The following is an 18,338-nucleotide window of genomic DNA, read 5'->3' on the forward strand; positions in this document are numbered from 1 at the left end:
TTATCTTCTTTTCATTCCTTCATCTGCGTGCCACCATTCAAACAGGCCAGCATTACTAATCGGGATCTAAAAGTGATTGATTTTAGTTTGGACAATATGCTTACAAATAGAGGCTTTTCAGCAGCAATCTCTCTACAGTGTAATTGTATTTGTAAAATTGTAATGAGTATAAAGTAATTGAAGTCCATATTTGTCAGAGGCATCTGAAAAACATTTAGTTTGAATCTGTGTAACAAGATCTAAATTATTTGGCATCTGTGGACTGCAATTTTATTTGCTTTATTTTACAGGAAATATCCCGTTACGTTTGGAGGAGACATTAAATTTAAGATACAACTCACATCTGCATTCACTTCAAATTGGTTCAAAGTGCGAAACTAAACACATTTGTTCTATTTGTGTATCGGGTTGCACCTTTAGTCTTGATAAATGTAGGAGGAAAATAATTCAGGCCAGGGACTAAAATGGGAGTGCAAGACAAGGCAGTCCTCCAGGATTTCTGGATTTTGCTGTTGTCTGCTGCTGAGTTACACAAATAAATTACACACAATGAAGCTGCCACTACCAACATTCAGTGAAGAGGGGGAGCGGCTGCTGGTGTGTTGATTGAATTTCTGTCAGAGACCCATGAACGCCTCACCTGTATCAAGGAATGTTTTTGTCATATTTTGTCGTGTCAGTTTTAAACCCAAACTTGCCTCATAATCGTGTTTATTAAACAAAAGTCATGATACAGAGCAAGCAACTTTTCAAAATTACAGGCAGCTGAAAATGCAACAGAACTGAAACGTCTGGACAGATCACAACTAATTAGTTCACAATGCTGCTAAAACATTTGAACAATTTCATTCCTATGGGCGCAGAAATGGTCTAACAACTGCTGGGACTGTATCACGTTCTGCATGAAACTGATACTTCACATCAGCTGGTTTCTTAACATGCAGCGGTTACAAGTTGTTTTTGGTGTGCAACTGATTAATGCAGGTTTAAAGTTGTCGGGTGGGGGGGTGGGACAGACACGCACGGACACACACACACACACACCTTTTACTTGGGATGTATTGGATGAGAGGTAGGTTGTTGTAGTCCTAACCAGCCACAGGCAGGAGAAGCCATAATTACCTTTAACACATTTGCCCCAATATATATTCTCATACAGCAAAACCACCAGAAAAACAATTGTGTTAACCTTCTGTGACACATTTACAGGAAAAAAGGTGGATCTGAAATATTTAACATTGATGCTGGAGCAAGTTGATGACATGGCATTTCTGCACTGAACCACCACAATGAAACCATCAATCACTTGTGTACTAAGTAGCTGTTACTCTGCATTCGTGTGCTATACAGACAGTGTTTTATAGATTTAAATAGAAAGTATTTTGGTATAACAGTTGACAGAACTTGGCTAAGAGTCTAACAACACTCTGTATGTCGGGGGACCTCAGATGTAAATGTTTACTCCAGCTTTGGAGCAAGTCAAACTATCTAGAGTGATTCATGACTCATGACTTCAGCTTGTGCTCGTTCCAATGGAAGTGATGCTTATGGAAGTGACTGCAAAAGCCTCGTTTATCTTACTAAGGAGTGCAAGGCTGCTGCAGAGCAGGGCAAAAACAGCCAAAATAAGCTTAAGAATGTTTACAGACTCAGTCAGATCATCCCATGAAAGATAAAACACAATCAAACAAAACTTAACATTTCAAGTCTTCAGTAAAGTCAGCATACTTTCACACAGCAGCGTTTAAAAATCAATTGAGCTACTTGATGCTGAGATGTCAGATAAAATTCAAAAGTATTTGAAGAACTTCACTTGTCTTCACCATTAAATTTATTCCATGAGACTGCACAGTCAGAGTTGTACACTTGATCCTTCTTGATTTTACTTTAGTGCGATGGACTGAGGAGGAAGTGGTGACACAGTTAAAACAAGGTCTCTCAACATGACACATGAAGCATACCTGACTGGTTGGCTGAAGGGTGGAGGACAAAGGACTGCTGAGTCCATTAACTACACAGCATGTACATTCATCACAAAAAACGTGTCCCTTGTTTCCTTCTGAAATCTCTTAAATCTCTTAGAAGTGCTTCTTTCAACAGAATGTGTTGCTGAGACAGACTGCAGAGTAACACAAGCCCCACAGCAAAAGACAGAGGGGTAGCTCAGCATAAGAAGCGCATTAGGGTGAAGTTGCCCCCTAGTCTATCACTGCTGATGACTTATGTTAGCATTTGTAAATACACACTCATCATTAGTCATTTTTAAGGAGCAATTTCAACCCTGAATTTCTGGGGTGAAATTAGAAGGGAGAGTTGAGGGACAGATTAAGTCTGATCAATTCAGTGTCTGAATGGTTTCCAGCAACTCTGGTTTGAGAACAGTGGGGCTCTTTCCCCCAGCTGCTGCAATATCTGCCTGCACAGCTGCATCCCAGGCAAAAGTGAGCAGAGCTGCAGGGACCTGAGAAAAAACAGACATAAGCATCAAATGACTGGAGGACACTAGAAATGCATTGATAAATTGAAGGAATTCAATTTCTTAGGTCTGCAACTTAATTAATTTTGCTCTCCACATATTGATAGACAATTAATTTTGTGAATGTTTGGTCTCTCTACAAGATAAAAGATTCTCCAACAATGTATAGTTTGGAAAATAATGAAATTGTCCATACTTAAAGACATAAATCTTAAAACTGGTCTATAAATGCTTTTATCCAAAAACTGAAATAATTCATATGTTACAAAATATTTGATGTAGGCCATTTTTTTAAATTGGTTTGAACTCACCAGGTTACGTTCTGCGAGAGCAGCATCTTCAGCCTCCTCTAGTTTTTGACCTCCAGGAGCAATGAGCTCAAAGGGCTGCCATCCGTCCAGCAACGACTCCCGTACAAATTCAAACAACACAGGCAGCCGGTCCCACGCATAAAAGGTCCCTAAGGTCACAAATTCAATCTGACTCATGACCACTTATAAGGACCATCAACAAAACCACCTTTTGTTTTTTTCCCCTCCCCCTTTAATTGACAAAAAAAAAAAACTTTTTCTTTGTTGTTACCTTGTAAGATGTTTCCATCAGGTAGCCTGATCCTGAGCAGGGTGTAGTTGTATTTCCTTCTCTCCCTCTGCTCCTCTCTTTCCCTCATGGCTTTTGTCCGCAGCATGGCATTCTTCTCCACCAAATCACTCCTGAAAAAATACACAAGCAACACAGGTTATTGAGCACTTTTTAAAAAAGCTATACATCAAATTGTAATTTAACCTGTTTATTAGTGTCATTCAATAATGTGACCTTTACTATTGAACTGAAATATTTATGAATTTGGAGACTGTACTTCTGCTGTTGCTCTCTCTTGAGCTCTTCTGCTGTGAGATTGTAAAACTCCGGCGGCAGCTCAAAACGTTGGGCGTTAGGAGACGGTCTGAAAACTCGAGGCTGTCTGTCCAGCTGTGCTCTAACAGGCTCTCCTCTCAGAAGGCGATCCTTCCTCTCCTTCATCAGCTCTAGGGCATCAGGATCCTGCTCTGGCAACACCAGAAATTCCTCTTCTTCCTCTGCTCTCCAGGAAAGATAAGCACATGGTAAAAACATTACATGAGTTTTGATGAAGACTTTGCCACAATGATATATCTGTTGATCTGCTGATATATCAGTGAAAACCAATGGGTAGTGCACAGAAAACAACCTGCTCATATCCATCAAAAACATCACAACAGAGCATCTCTTACACTTTACCTTGACCCTCCACAGGAAGCATAATACTTATAAAGCCCAGTGCCTGTAGGAACTCTCTACTGCCTTCCACAGAACGTACTTTCTCCTGAAATAAAATACAAAAGTAGTAACCTTTTTTTTCCTTTTAGGGAAAAGAAATAAATAAATAAAAATCCCGACGGGATTCTATAATATAGGTACCAACACACCTGAAAAACTTTGTTGCTGAGTTTAATTTTCCTGTATTTTTCTTCTGTTGGACATTTACATATATTTTCCACATACCTGTGGACAAAAGAATGAAAATACATTAAACAAAAGCACTGTTTGAAATATTAAGTTCATGAAGAGATTTAACTCGTTAAAAAAGCTGAAAAGCCAAAGCCATTGTAGTGGCAGTTTATCATTGAGAGTCACAGCAACATGCCTTACTTGCTTATGGTGTCCACGGCAGCCTTCACTTTGTCTTTGTCTTTATTAAATGTGTGGATCATCATAACAGAGGCCTCGACTGCATCCTCCTCAAATCTCTGACAGTGACGACAGAGTACATGTTTTATCAACAGCACCAGATCTCATTTAATCTCTCACTTCAAAGCAGTGGAACAAAAACATGTGACATATCTTTAGCCTTACCATAAAAATGGCCTCTTTAATGTGTGCTTCCCTCTCACTCTTAGTTAAAGTAGCTCCAGTTAGTGGACAAATGAAATAAACGCCTAACACTGAGAGGCAGGCGGGATCTTTCACAGGCACATTGGCTCCCTGGAAAGAAATTATCAATCACTGACATCATCAGACATATGCCATTTTAGGAGACTTCAAAAATCCTGATTTATCCTAACAAATCAGTGTAATACATACCTCTGATGTAGCCGCTTTATCCTTTACAGCCAATGCAGCTGCCTCTGCCTCCAATTCCTTTTTAACTACAAGCAAATACAGAAAATAATTCATTCATTCATCATCAAACTTATATCTGATATTCAACAAAGAATGATGTAACTACTCTTGAAATTGAGACTGTAACTATTACAGATGAAGGCACTAAAATGTCATCTGCTCAACAAATACTAGCTAGCTTTGGGATTATATCAACTTAGTTTAGGCATCTTCGAACGTCTCGGGCAAGCAACATAAAACAAAGCTGACAATCACTACATGTTCACAACATGTAACAAGTAAAACAGCAAGCATGGCCTGCTCATACGTGCACTTAAAGCTCAAGCACACACAGTGGCAGCTATTCAAGTTGTGCAAAACGTCATAGAAACTATAATTTGTTTTTCTTCAAAGTTTAAGATCACCTTCCTGAGTCCTCGTGAAGGTTTATACATGGCAACATTACTCAGAGCCTTGATTTGTTTTCAGACGCCACCCAGGCTGATTCACTGGAAACACTTGAGCATGGCCGGGCGCCTCACCCTGGTTCCTGATGGTGTCCAGAGAGGTGTGGACCTTGGGCCGAGGCTGCTGCTCGATCCGGGCCAGAGCCGCGGCTCCAGCCCTCTGAGCCCCCTCACTGGGAGCATGACGGACCTGCTTGGCACCGGAGCTGCTCTGCAACACCTCCGGCTTGGCGCTGCGGGGTTGTGGGCATAAATACAGGCAGAGTGAAGCTAACCATGACTCTGTCACTGACACAGCAAATCCAGTATCTAATAGCCAGTTAAATGCTGCTAACATTACAAGTAGCACTTTCTTTGATGTTGCTTATCCCGGTGGCCATGTAATCTTGTTCGGGGATTAGCTGCTAGCTGTCCTGAAACTGGATGGACGCCTCCCACAAACATGACTCTTATATAATTATTTGCGCAGTGTCAGATGCTAAATGCTACCTGCAGCTTACAGACAGTGGCCATCGTGAATCAACATTGTTTTAATTAGCTTTACTGCATTCGTACACAAACCCGGGGACTATAAATAAGCAGCAGTGAGCTGCAGGGTAACTTATTACTGCCCAGCGTCAGTCAGTTAGCTCCGAGGCTAACTGCAGCTAATGCAGGAGAAAAGTTGGGTCACTTGCCTGGTGTCTTCCGTTAGCTTCTTTCCGGGCCCCGCGGATTTAAATTTAATGTCTTTCTTGATGTCATCGAAAAACTTCTTCATTTCCTTCAGTTGTGGGTGGAAACGTTGCTGTGGAGACAGTGAGCCTAGCTAGCCTGATCCAGGAGGAGGACCAAAACAAATGTGTCTGCTGGCTGGCGAACTGCTTCCGCCACTGGTGACGCGTCGTTCGCGAACGATCCTTCATTTTTGAACGTATCTTTTGTATGACTCGGGAGTAACAAGTCATCTCGGTGGGCGAGGCGTCCTCTTCTGGTCCGCGCACGCGCGTTCACGACTCATAAAATCGGGTCTCCCGGTCTCGAGTCTGTCGTTCACTTGTCTCATGTTCAGAAATGAGTGCATTCGTTCACGACACATAACCACAGGTCTTCGGGTCTTTCGATTCTATTTGAGTCAATACGACGCTAATTACTCGCGAGAGCACCGCCTTGAAAATGACGTCACGTCAGGCACCCGGGCAGCGACTTCCGGGAGAAAAGGCAGGAAGGAAGGACTTCTTAGCCGAAGATCAATCATCATTGATTTTCCAAGTTAAATAGACTTCAGCAAAGTACTGATGCCCAGTTAGCGTTCAGTAACATGCCGGTAGGTAAAGACTCAGTGACGCTAATGTGGGGAAACTAACTGATAGCATTAAGCTAATGCACATGCACTACGGTCTTCAGTGACCACTGACCCTGTTATCTACATACTTTTGTACGGTTGATAATCATGCTGTTTTAACCTAATGAATCACATATTGTTTTAATATCTGATTTTATACCTCTTACATGTTTTTATATGAAATATCTATATATGGTATGTATAATCATGGCCTTTTTATTATTGAATGAAGGAGATACACTGGGGTTGTGTTTTGTCTTTTCTCCTGTCTCATCCACAGAAAACAGGGACCTACAACAGCCTCTAGGGGCTGATCGCAGGAATGGAGCCAGATAAGATGTGCAACCCGAAGAAGTGACACCCACATACCTCCATTTCCTTTGTGTAACCATAACAGCTGGACCAGGGAAAGATAGAGCATCAGACTTGAACGGATGCTGGAGCTGTCTGCTGGTTGGGGAAACATAGTCTGGTCGAGAGCTCTGTAAACAATCTATTTTTTTAATAGTATATTTTACTGTTTGTGTTCAAACGAAATATATGAAATTGATTTGGATGTCTCCTGCATCCTTTATCAAACGAATGTGTGAGTTCACTTTGGGAACTCAACACCAGGTAGGGTTAGGGCCGAGCGAAGCAAACCATGTTGCTCTTCAGTGCTTTTTCAGCCATTACTCAAATGACAGCTACAGCGCCACACTGGTTCCGATGAACGACATGAACTATTGACTTGAAAAAAAGATTCGTTCGTTTTACTGAACGAGATGAAAAGACCGGAGTCAGTAAAAGGATCCGAATCACTTCCCGTCACTACCCGCCACACAAACGGTTGCGTCGCCGCCTTGTGGTTAATCTGAGCACTGAAGAAAAAAAAAAACACGGACACGTTTTAAATGCCACCTATAGGTAATAAAGTATACTTTATTTTAGTGTGTGACAAAGTTAAATTAAATACTGATTTTGAACGCACTTTAAAGTGGTACTATCAGCAAATCTTTCTTAAATAAAGGAAAGTAGTAATGAAGTACTCAAGAATGACATGCGCTACCGATTCCACTTAACAATCAATAATTTAAGCGTCCTTCAAAGTCCTGAAGGATGTTCGTTTTTATATGGAATAAATGAGTAAATATGGTGAAACATGAGATACAACTTGTGAAGTACAGGAAAATAAAAAAAACATTGAAATAATAATTTATCTTATTTGCCGCATCTTTATATCATGTTCATTATATAAAAAATAAAAAAATATATAAATATGCACAGTTTCTCGGTTTGTTCACAGACACAATTCTGTCAGGTAGTGAAATGTCCCTTTTAGGAGGAGCACGTGAAGGCAGCACTCCTCCAGGCCCGCGCTAGTGCCACGTCAAACGTGACGTAGCCGGAGGTGTAAGTCCGGCTGGGGAGGCGTTTGGTTGTAAAGAGAGCAACATACCACACACGGACAGCTGTTCCTGAAGGAGCCCACTGTGAGAGGTGAGAAATTAATTTCTCATTCAGCCGTCGTTTATGTCTTCAGTTAGCCCCGCAGTTAGCCGGATAGCTGCCTGATGGTGTCTGAGCTCTGTCACTCGTGTGCTGCCGCCGCTGCTGTTGTAAGACGCTAACGTGGTGTTAATAAAACAGCTCGACGGTACATATCAAGGTCGGCTTTATTTATGACTGTGGAACTTAACATTAGTTACACCGTGAATGCTTCCTGTTAAACGGAGCATGCTTGCTGTGTTGTGGGTGAGTGGAAGGACATAGCTTTGAAGGAGTTGACACAGTCCACTGGAAACGCGAAGCACAAGCGTTTTATCAATATATTATAAACCAAAACATATCATGCTTGTTTCTGACAAGAACCAAAAGGGTAATGTAAACCATCAGCTTCAGTGTCCTGCTCAAATGCTCAAGACGTGATGATTTCCTCCTCCAACAGGCTGCACCTTGTGGACTTGGTTTCATCGCCACAACTTTACTATTTCAATAGTTTCTTTCTAAGAAACTATTTGAGTCAGACGCTATTGAAATAGTTTCTGACTTGTGTACAGATCCTACAGATTCAGTTCCATCCCTCAATATTATGAGCGCAGGTTCTGTCAGTCAGACCGGTGGCAGCCATGAGTCAATTTTCTGTTGGACTACTCCACCCAGCCAAAAACATTTTAATTAGCCACAAACTAGCAACGGAACTATTTCATTTCTCCTTCATCTTCCTTCATTATGGCCAGAATCCAATTATGTTGAAAAGGACATCCAAACTTCTTTCCTGTAACTGAAACTAGTTTCCTCCCTAAATCTGATCAGTTTCTGTAATTAAATTTCTTTGTTCATTGTCATTGAAGTTTCATCGCTATTCAGAAACCTGAAGCATGACCTAGGTGGATCAGTGACGTTGGTTGCCATGTTTTCATCTGTATTTTTATTGTTAATCAAGGTAGTAAGAGCCAAGTTGATCATGGATTCAGCACCAGCGGACTCTCTCAGGAGGTTGGCTGAAGCTGGCCAGTCTCACCTCCTCCAGTTCTGGGGCTGAGCTGAGTCCCGAGGAGCAGGTCAACTTGACCAGGACCTGCAGGGATGGCCTTTAAAGAGATCAATGGACCTCTTCCAGAGCGCCATTGAGACTCCAGCAGTAGTAAACATGAGAAGATGGATGCCCGCATGGAGCCCAGTGCTCGGGAGGTGCTAGGGAGGTCACAAGGTACGAGAGTGTCTCAAAGACTGGGAATTAACTGGTGAGCTCATTTAAAGTGTTTCCTCCTTCGTCTTTTTTGGGAATGTCCGCATTGTTTTGGATTATCATTTCAGTATGAGGACTGAGCAATTACCAGCTAGAACCACAGTTTAGCAACTAAGGTATGCACAAGAAAATATTCCTGCTAGCGCCTTGGATGAGGATTAAAAATATCACATGCTTGATGTTGAGCTGGGTGTGTAGACATACTGATGATAATGGCCCTGATACTTAGGATTGACCTGCCCGAGTAGCCTCTTTAATAGCTTGTAATGAGGTCACTAGTTGAGACGTGTCAGGAATCTGCAATTTTTCCTCTGTGTGTGTCCTAAACGTCACTCCTCCCCATTCTAATACCTATTAACGATTTAAGTGTTGCCATTCTTCTTCAATTGTGCATATTCAAAATAAGAGTGTAGCCAGATCATGGGTGTTCATTATGCTTTTTGCACAATTCCACTTGCAGTGGGGGTCTAACCATTCAGTGAGTGGCTGGCTTTTTTTTTTTTTTCCTCAGTCCAGGGGGAGGATGACAGTGGAGGTGGGCAGTGGAGCACATCTGGTTTTGATCTGAGTCTGACGTCAATAGAGTTGTTGCTTGACCCTCATTCATGAGGTCACCTCGCTTTGTTGGGATCAAATATGTGTACAGGGTGTGGTGCATGCGTGTCTGTGTGTTAGCTGACTTGGGAGGGTAGTCAAAGTCTAGCTGGCATGGCCAATGCAACGATATAAACCTTATTTTGGCAATCGCGATCAGCTGTGTGGATATTAAGTCACGTATTGGCAATTTATGTGAGATAAACCATTATCATCATTGAACTGGTGGACCACGGTTATTAAATTTCAATTAATTGAATTAATTTGTTGCATAGCCAGAGATAAGTATGATTATACTAATCATAAGATGTTGAACACTGGTTTAATTGAATTTATTAATAATTTTTTTTAATCAACATTTAGTTTTACATTATTTATTGGAGATGCTTTTACACAGGCGATTCAAAATGCACAGTGCCCATCACCAGAGATTAGCCACCTGTGCTAGTCCGTCATATCAAGTATATGTAGGTATTTTAATGTTAAAGGACATATGTCTTTGAGCAGTTGGGTCTCAATGCTACTATTTATGACTGTACAAACATTTCTGCTCTGTGCTTGCACAGGTCTTCAATGCATCTCTCAGAGGAAAGTGGCTGTCCTGCTGCTGGCTGGAGGCCAAGGTACCAGACTAGGAGTTTCTTACCCCAAGGGCATGTATGACGTGGGGCTGCCATCCCACAAAACCCTTTTTCAGATCCAGGCTGAACGCATACTGAAGCTGCAGGAACTAGCTGAGCAGAAGCACAAGATCGAATGCTATATCCCCTGGTAAGAGAATGTCTTTGAGGTTTTTTTTTTTTTTTAAGATGACGACGAAGGTATTTTAGTTATAGTTATATGCTCCCAAATACTGTCTCTTGGTTTGTAGTGAGAACGAAAAACATTTTGTCCCAGTTGTGTGTGCATGTTGACTACTGGGTCACATCACTGTGAACATCAAAAGAAGCTCACTAGAGAAAGCTGTTACTGGAAAAGGATTAGTTCCCTGTGGAACCATAGAGATACCAGGAAAGCAGTCGAGTGCAGAAAAGGTCTTTATGACACTTCTAGTTAGGGCTTAACAGCCTGAAAGTTTATGTAAATTGCAGAATGGAAAAACAGTTGCATAGCTGATATTGCAATTAGTTTTTTGTCTGTCATATACTTACTCTTTAAGTATTGTTTGGGCTGGTGTCAGCTTAGTACATTTATTTGAATAATGTCTGTAGAAGATTTCCTCAATGAAAAGGCTGTAAATGATTTAAATGAAATGAAAAACTATTAGTGCACAAATAAGTTTCTTTTCTGTTGTCCTCAGGTACATTATGACCAGCGGGAGGACGATGGAGTCCACTAAGGCCTTCTTCTCAAAACATAACTACTTCGGCTTGGACAAGAACAATGTCATCTTCTTTCAGCAGGGCATGCTTCCAGCCATGGACTACAATGGGAAGATCATCCTGGAAAGCAAAGGAAAACTCTCAATGGCCCCTGGTAAGCCCCCTCTGGATTTGTGATTTTATTATTTATGATTTATTTTTGTGCCATGTAGATGTATTTAAAACAATTCTGTCTGTGCTTATTTTTAGATGGCAATGGGGGTCTTTACAGAGCTCTAGGGAACCAGGGCATCTTGGATGACATGGAGCGAAGGGGAATCGAGTTTATCCATGTGTATTGTGTTGACAACATCCTGGTCAAAAGTTGCAGGACCCCGCCTTTGTTGGTTTCTGTGGAGAAAGGGGCAGACTGTGGAGCTAAGGTTGGTCACAGCCCCTTCTATTTCTGTCTGCAGCTATCTTTGGTCACCTGATCTCTGCTGAAAATTCAAAGAATGTCTTGAAGTGAAGACAAGTGATAATTAGGAAGAAATGGAATGGTCAGTTCAGCTTTTGAAGACTCTAATGTTTTTTTTTTTTGTTTGTTTGTTTTTTTTTTTTTTCAGTGTGAAGCCAAAATTATCTCAATTACGCTACAGAGTGTTTTTGTTATTGGTTTTAGCGTTTTAGCAGCTTACATCAGCTGCTCCATTCAAAGAAAGGCAACATAAACGCAGCTCCGTGTGTGCAGTTTTTTTGCTCACTTGTGACAATGATCATTTCACACTGTGCCTTGATTAGAGGATGAATTTCAGTTGCTGGCCGCAACAGTTTACCTGTGAATTGTGTACAAAACTGCAAATCCTACACTTCACCACTGGGTGGAGATCAGGCTGCTTTGTTTACCCCTTTGAGCGAATGAAGTCATATTACCTTTCTAGGAAATTTTAGGGCTGAGACCATAATCATCTTCCACTTCACTCCTTGGTCTTGGATAACATGAGTGTTTTTAGACACTTTGGTGACACTTTTTCCAGAGTGTACTCTCATTTTGGAAGAAAAGGCTTTTCGTGGTACTACAGTTGAACTGGAAACCTTCCCATGAGCAATTAACAGTCCCTCGGATTATTAATTATTTTAGTTTGTTTTGTTTATTTTTAAAAACCATCTATTGACCCATATATTGGCCACTAATAATGTGGCAGTACAGCCAACCTAGTAAACAAGGATAGTAGGGATGCTCACAGATCTAGTTTGAGAAAAGTTTAAAGTAGGAAGTCCATTCAGAGAACCTTTTGTTTTAGTTTTTAGGTTGAAACAAGGATAAATAATGAAAGATCCACTGAGGCATTTTTGTTTCCGTTACACAATTTATACATAGAGAACCATGATATAGAAGTACTGTATGTCAAACTGCTGCTCTTTTAGGCTATTTTTAACATGAACCAAAATCTTCACACTTGAATGACATAGTGAATTTCTTTTTAAATCTCTTTTGAAGATACTTCAGTTTCTACAAACTGCACTAGCAACCTCTCCTGCCTAATTTGGGGAGCTTGTGCAGAGTAGCTGGGATCTGGTCTTTTGTATCCTCCTGCTGAAACTGTTAAATAGTAAAACAGAGGAGGTGATTCCACCAACATCCTTCTCAGATTAATTAACAATAAAGGCTTCACTGTGAGGAGAATTGGGATGGGAAAGCAGGCAAGAAGTAGAATTGATGCTCCCGTGGGTGAAGTTTGTTTTTTGATTTGTGGCTTGTTGCTCTTGACATCAGTTGAGTCTCCTTTTGTAATAGATGGGAGTTGTTTTTGCCAAATAACAATAGACAGTGAACACAAAGTTAGGAAACATGTCTTTTTTGACTCATCATCAAATGTACAATTGCAAAAAGGGCTTAAAAATCCCAAATCTGTTTAAGTGATTCAAGATGCCTTGCTGGAGCAATAGGATGTGACATTTATGACTCACCTCTGTTGTCAGGTTCTCCTTCATAGATTTTGAAATACTATTACATACCATGGCAACTCCTAAAAATAACAAATCAGCAGTCCTGGGTTTTTGTTATTCATTTCATCATAGTTTGGCTTCCAGATCTTAAAAAAATCTTATTAGTGTGTTTGCGTTTTATATGCAGCCAGATCTCTTTTGTAACTCAGACTGGCTGCGTCCAGACCTGAAATTTCTTAGCCGTACCAAACTGAAATATTTATTATTTATTTAAATCACAGTGAGTATATTAACCCTGCTTTCCAGCCAACACAGACTAGATTAAAATATTTAACTGAGGACTATCCAGATTCTGCTGCTTCTTGATGTTATGAGTTGTGTGGTGGAAAAGAGATGGAGTGATCAGATCTGAGTCCCACAGTCCCACCCTCCATCTTCCGATTATAAATTATGGTGCTCCACTGCAGTTTGTGTGCTTCACCACCACCTCAGACCCCTAACCCCACCCCACCCACCAAACCCCTCATCAGGACTCCACTCTGTCATTAGGAACCAACAGATGGGGAAAGGTGGTTTTCCCCCCTCCTCCCTCAATTACTGCAGGCTGCAACTTGCTGGCTATGGAAAGTAGAAATTGTTTAAAGATCAGTGTCACAATGCAATCAATGTGATGGTATAATGAATACGAACAATCCGTTTTCCACCTATTTCCTCTTTATTTAGCACCTTACTCAAGTTTTTATGACATCCATCTTCCGGTGGTGGAGAAAACCAATCCAACAGAAGCAGTAGTGTGGTCTGCAAGGGTGGACGGGTATTACCAGGTGGTGGCGTACAGCGAGATCACTGTCTGGCCAACCTGCTGAGAAACGCAGCGCAAATGGTCGACTGATGTTCAATGCAGGAAATGTGGCCAATCACATCTTTAGCTTTCCCTTCCTCAGAGACATAGTACAGTAAGGGAAATACTCATTGTTTTTTTTTTTTGTGGTTCTAGTTGCCATTTACAAGAAATATGTAGCCAATCTTTCTTTTTTTTTTTTTTTTTAAATCTATCAGGAAGTACGAGCCAAAGCTGCAGCACCATGTGGCCCAGAAGAAGATCCCATATGTGGATACACAGGGTCAGCTAATCAAACCAGACAAACCAAATGGGATTAAAATGGAAAAATTTGTCTTTGACATCTTCCAGTTCGCCAAGTGAGTTATGGTGCATTTTTTCCACAGAGGGCACAGAGTGTGGGTTTATGTGCGTGTGACACCATCAGTTGAAGGCATTGTACCACATCACTAAAAGCCACTGGTATAATGAGGGTATATTGAGGGTATAATGAAGATCTTATACTCCTTTTGAGAAGTGGCTGAGTTGCGTAATTTCTTCTGGCCTTTGAGCTTTGGCTTTGACTGTTCCTTGATTTGTCCTTCCCTGCATGGACCAACCCCATTTTTCCAGTCCCGATCCCTATCCATCTGCCTAAATCTTGCCATTGCTCCAAGGTCTGGTCCAGCACACCAGGCTTGCCAAGCTCTCCGTAGGAGGACTTAGGTTTATGAGCTATTCACTCATTCCACCTCCTCCAGTGTTGCATTACATCATCTTTGAGTCACGCCGCTACTAATAGAACTTTACATCTAATGAAAGGATTCCTGTAATGATTGACTGATGGAAAAACACTGCAGACATGCTCAGCTTCCTTTGAGTTTTATTCACCATATTTCAAAGTAGAAAAGACAAGAAATAGTTTTATTATTTAATTAATAGTAGTTAATATTAGTAGTATTAACTATTAATAGTTTAATTAATAGTTACCGAAGAGATGGATTACAGTTGTGTCCAGTCTGGCAGCTATAGAAGAATGCAGATGGGCTCACTTGCTTTTTCTTTCTGAGTACTGTTTGGTCTAGGTGGTCCTCGTCTGTTGTGTCGCCCCAAGTGCCATATATTATGTGTGACTTAGTCATAAGACTTTGGCTGCAAAGTGGGATCAGCTTTAACTATATAATGTATCATTAGTGACTCTTTATAACTTATCAAAATATTTTTCCCCATACATAATCATTACCAAAATGTTCAGACACTCAGAGAAAAGCAGCAAATCATGTATTTAACAAACTGTATGTGGAGATATTATCAGTATCTGTTTGTCATTCCAGTCGACTGTACATTTTGGTGATGTTCATGCGCTGATGTGATGCCATATGTTTCCAACAGGAAGTTTGTCGTGTACGAAGTGCTGAGGGAGGATGAATTCTCCCCACTAAAGAATGCAGACAGTCAGGGTGGAAAGGACACGCCCACTACAGCCAGACACGCCCTCATGTCCCTCCACCACCGCTGGGTGCTCAATGCTGGCGGCCACTTCATCGATGAGAATGGCAGACGTGTCCCTGCCATACCCAGGTGACCAGAGCTGGCCAGCTGCACAGCACCATGCATGTCGTGTCACAAACACAAACACTCTCCATGTTTAAACTGAAAGCAGAAATGGGTTCCTCGTCATCAGTCACCACACTTTGCCTAGAAACTGTAACCATTGTCATTTTTGTTGGTATTAGACATCATATTCATTTAGTATCACACTCTCACATCCCGTTCTCTCATGCTTGGTCTTGCTCCTGTGTGTCCCGGACAATGTTTCCAGAGACGAACCAGCAGGCAGTGTCACAGATGATGGCAACAGAAAGTAATTATCTCCCTGCAGTACTGAATGCATGGTGATGGGGTTTCAGCTATCTTTCCATCCCCCTCTCTCTCTCTCCTGCTCTCTCTCTCTATCTATCTATCTCTTGCTCTTTCTCTCTTATGTGTTAACACTACTTCTGATCCTTGACATCCCCTTTCCTTCATCTCCACTGTGGACACAGAGCGACTGCCGTTTTTCTGTCCACTTTACAGTTAGTTGTGATGAAGGAAATCACAGTGAGGATCAGTTTAGGTGATCACAGTGCTCTTAGTGCCCCGGCAAGATGATGTAAACTCATTAGGACCTGCTGGTGGCACATTTCCCCCTCGGATGGTTGCTACTAATATATATGTATTGCATGCTGGATAATTGGCTCCAGTCTTTATAACAAACAGCAACAACTCTGCAAGAGAAGATCCTTCGGATTCACCTGTGAAATAGTTATGACAAGGGCAGCCAATCATTGCCTGCTAGTTTGCCTTTAAATTTAAAATCCACCTGCTTGTTTTTAAAACAAATGTGCATGTGCTTTAGCAACATTCATGGCACCTTCAAAAGGTGTGTTTCCTTTCCAGTCAATCAGCTTTTCATTTATTCCCATGGTGCAGCTGTGTGGGCAGCTTCTCAGCAGAACAGCTGAAACACCTGATGTGTGAGTGGTAGTGGATCTCTATAATTATCATCTGGAAATAAACAATGTGAGTGACAGTAATGTGATGCAAAGTTCCCAAAGTTCATTAAAAGAACTGAACAGACAACTGTCATTCACCTGTTTCCTTCTGGAGGAAGTCTGTTACGGGTTAGGCGACTAATCACTGGTTGCGTTTGGGAATGATGAAGCTCTGATTCTTTGCCTTTGAGCTCTAATCACAAGCTGCAGTAGAAGAACAGCTGTGTCAAGAACTCACAGCTGCTTCTGTCAGATAGAGGCCCTCCACTTTTTTTCAGGGGACAATCATTCATTTAGTTTCTTTTTATCTTACGGTCATCCCTCAATTTTGTTGTATCTAATGCAGCCTGAAGGATGGAACAGACCTGCCAATCAAATGTGAGATTTCCCCTCTCGTGTCCTATGGGGGAGAGGTAAGTAGGCAAAGCCTGACATATCGAATCGAAATACCAGATGTTATCCTGAAATAATCCAACAACAACAGTCTGGTAATGTATCTGTAACTCTTCAAGGGTCTTGAAGAATTGGTGAAGGACCGAGAGTTTCATCCAACCTTAATGATTGATGAGCACGGAGTCCATGAGCTGGTGAAGAATGGAGTTTTAGACAATGGAGGGGAGAGAGAGAGGGACAATCCAAAGACCTACCTCCCTTTGTCTCTTAACATTTTGGGGGAGAAACTGTGATATCGCCGCTGTGCAATAACAATTGTTGCAATACATGGTTCATGGAAGGGACTCTCTTGTCCAAACTGAGTGTAGAAGCAAATGTACGGTTTACTTTCCAGTGCCAAGTTCTATTTGCTTTGTATTTCAACGTCATTCGTAATTAATTTCTGTTTTAGAGGGCACTTGAACACAGCATGAGATGAAGGTCGAAATCCCTAACCTACTGAGAAGATGAAACTGTCTTAAGGTGCATCTATTTATTTTCCTTATGAGACTTATTTTATATATACTGATGGATGCTTGATAACTTTCTCGGTTTGCCTGGTGATTTGATTTATTTTATTTTATTTTTTTTATACATTAATATGAATGGATCAGTATGCAATGAAGGTACACGGTATGGCATGGGGGGGTATTTATAGCTTTTATCTGCTTGGAATCATTGAAGGCTAGACTTTTTTTTTTCCAGCTTCAAGATAAGCTGTGATTTATGTTCTTCTTTCCATCACCTTTTATTAAAGAAAAGAATTTTCCCTCTTTAAAAACTTGTGAATGTGTTGTCTATTTGTGTGTGTGTGTGTGTGTGTGTGTGTGTGTGTGTGTGTGTGTGTGTGTGTGTGTGTGCATGCGTGTGCGCGTGTTTTCTCACGCCTACAAAATGTGAATGTTTCACTTGCCTGAGTGTGTTTTTTGCATTATAGCTCCTGGTGTCTTGAATCGCCGTTTCCAGCACGTGGTTTATGTTTGAGATGGGCCAGTGCATGCAACACTTGTAGCTATTCAGGAAATATCCTTTGTGGCTCCTTTGTGGCTTGTTTTCATCAAACACAAAGTGTGATGGTCTCCTAGTTAATAAATAAATATTTAAATATGTATATATATTATACTTCAGTGTCATGGTGCTTTGAGCTAAATGGCATCACAAGGGTCGCTGCATGCTCACAGTCATAATATTAACATGTAAATCTGCAATCTGCAGAACAACTATACAGCAACAAAACATTGCTTTCTGAATAAAAGCTTCACATCTTGAAATAGCCGTCTCATTTCTTTAGTCTTGGAGAAACGGTTCAGTCCACATCAACACTACAACACACACTGTATGACGTGACTAGAGGACAACCTCTCTCTGACACCTGACTCACACTCTTTATGGATCTGGTTAGGCCATTAAGGCAGTGACAAATTTTCAACCCCCTAAGTTAAATACCAAAGGCAATTTTTGTATACTTAAGAAGTACAGTATGATTTTATGTCTAAGGCATGTATTGGCATCATTTTAAACGTGAAACCTTGTGAGACATGAGTGTTGAAAATCATCCTAAAAGTCAGTTTTAAACTGACAAAGAAAT

The 18,338-nt window shown here is 41.1% G+C and overlaps 2 protein-coding genes across 2 annotated transcripts; one reads left to right on the plus strand and one right to left on the minus strand.

The window, feature by feature from the left end:
• Window positions 1–700: 700 nt before the first annotated feature.
• ubxn6 (UBX domain protein 6) lies at window positions 701–5,929 on the minus strand. The gene is made up of 11 exons (XM_029500569.1): window positions 5,742–5,929; window positions 5,140–5,297; window positions 4,580–4,644; window positions 4,352–4,480; window positions 4,148–4,245; window positions 3,925–4,000; window positions 3,737–3,821; window positions 3,336–3,555; window positions 3,059–3,189; window positions 2,788–2,936; window positions 701–2,461 (listed from the first exon to the last, which is right to left on the minus strand). The coding sequence occupies exons 1-11, from the start codon at window positions 5,822–5,824 to the stop codon at window positions 2,336–2,338; spliced, it is 1,320 nt and encodes a 439-aa protein (XP_029356429.1). The 5' UTR covers window positions 5,825–5,929; the 3' UTR covers window positions 701–2,335.
• Window positions 5,930–8,834: 2,905 nt separating this feature from the next.
• uap1 (UDP-N-acetylglucosamine pyrophosphorylase 1) lies at window positions 8,835–17,973 on the plus strand. The gene is given in 13 exon segments (XM_029500568.1): window positions 8,835–9,003; window positions 9,006–9,072; window positions 9,074–9,114; window positions 10,280–10,484; window positions 11,014–11,189; window positions 11,285–11,456; window positions 13,722–13,815; window positions 13,817–13,920; window positions 14,024–14,164; window positions 15,177–15,365; window positions 15,607–15,648; window positions 16,665–16,731; window positions 16,831–17,973. Coding segments are annotated over 13 exon segments (1,641 nt in total). The 3' UTR covers window positions 17,005–17,973.
• Window positions 17,974–18,338: the final 365 nt, after the last annotated feature.

Source organism: Echeneis naucrates, chromosome 4, assembly GCF_900963305.1.
Source record: "Echeneis naucrates chromosome 4, fEcheNa1.1, whole genome shotgun sequence".
Lineage (NCBI taxonomy): Eukaryota > Metazoa > Chordata > Actinopteri > Carangiformes > Echeneidae > Echeneis > Echeneis naucrates.

Bases quoted from the DNA above. Each gene is read 5' to 3' on its own strand.
- ubxn6 (XM_029500569.1), bottom strand. From the start codon at position 5,824: ATGAAGAAGTTTTTCGATGACATCAAGAAAGACATTAAATTTAAATCC. The intron at 4,481-4,579 runs GTATGTATTACA...ATTTCTTTCCAG, and splicing joins ATAAAGCGGCTACATCAGAG to GGAGCCAATGTGCCTGTGAA. The intron at 3,190-3,335 runs GTACAGTCTCCA...GTATTTTTTCAG, and splicing joins AAGAGAGAGCAACAGCAGAA to GAGTGATTTGGTGGAGAAGA.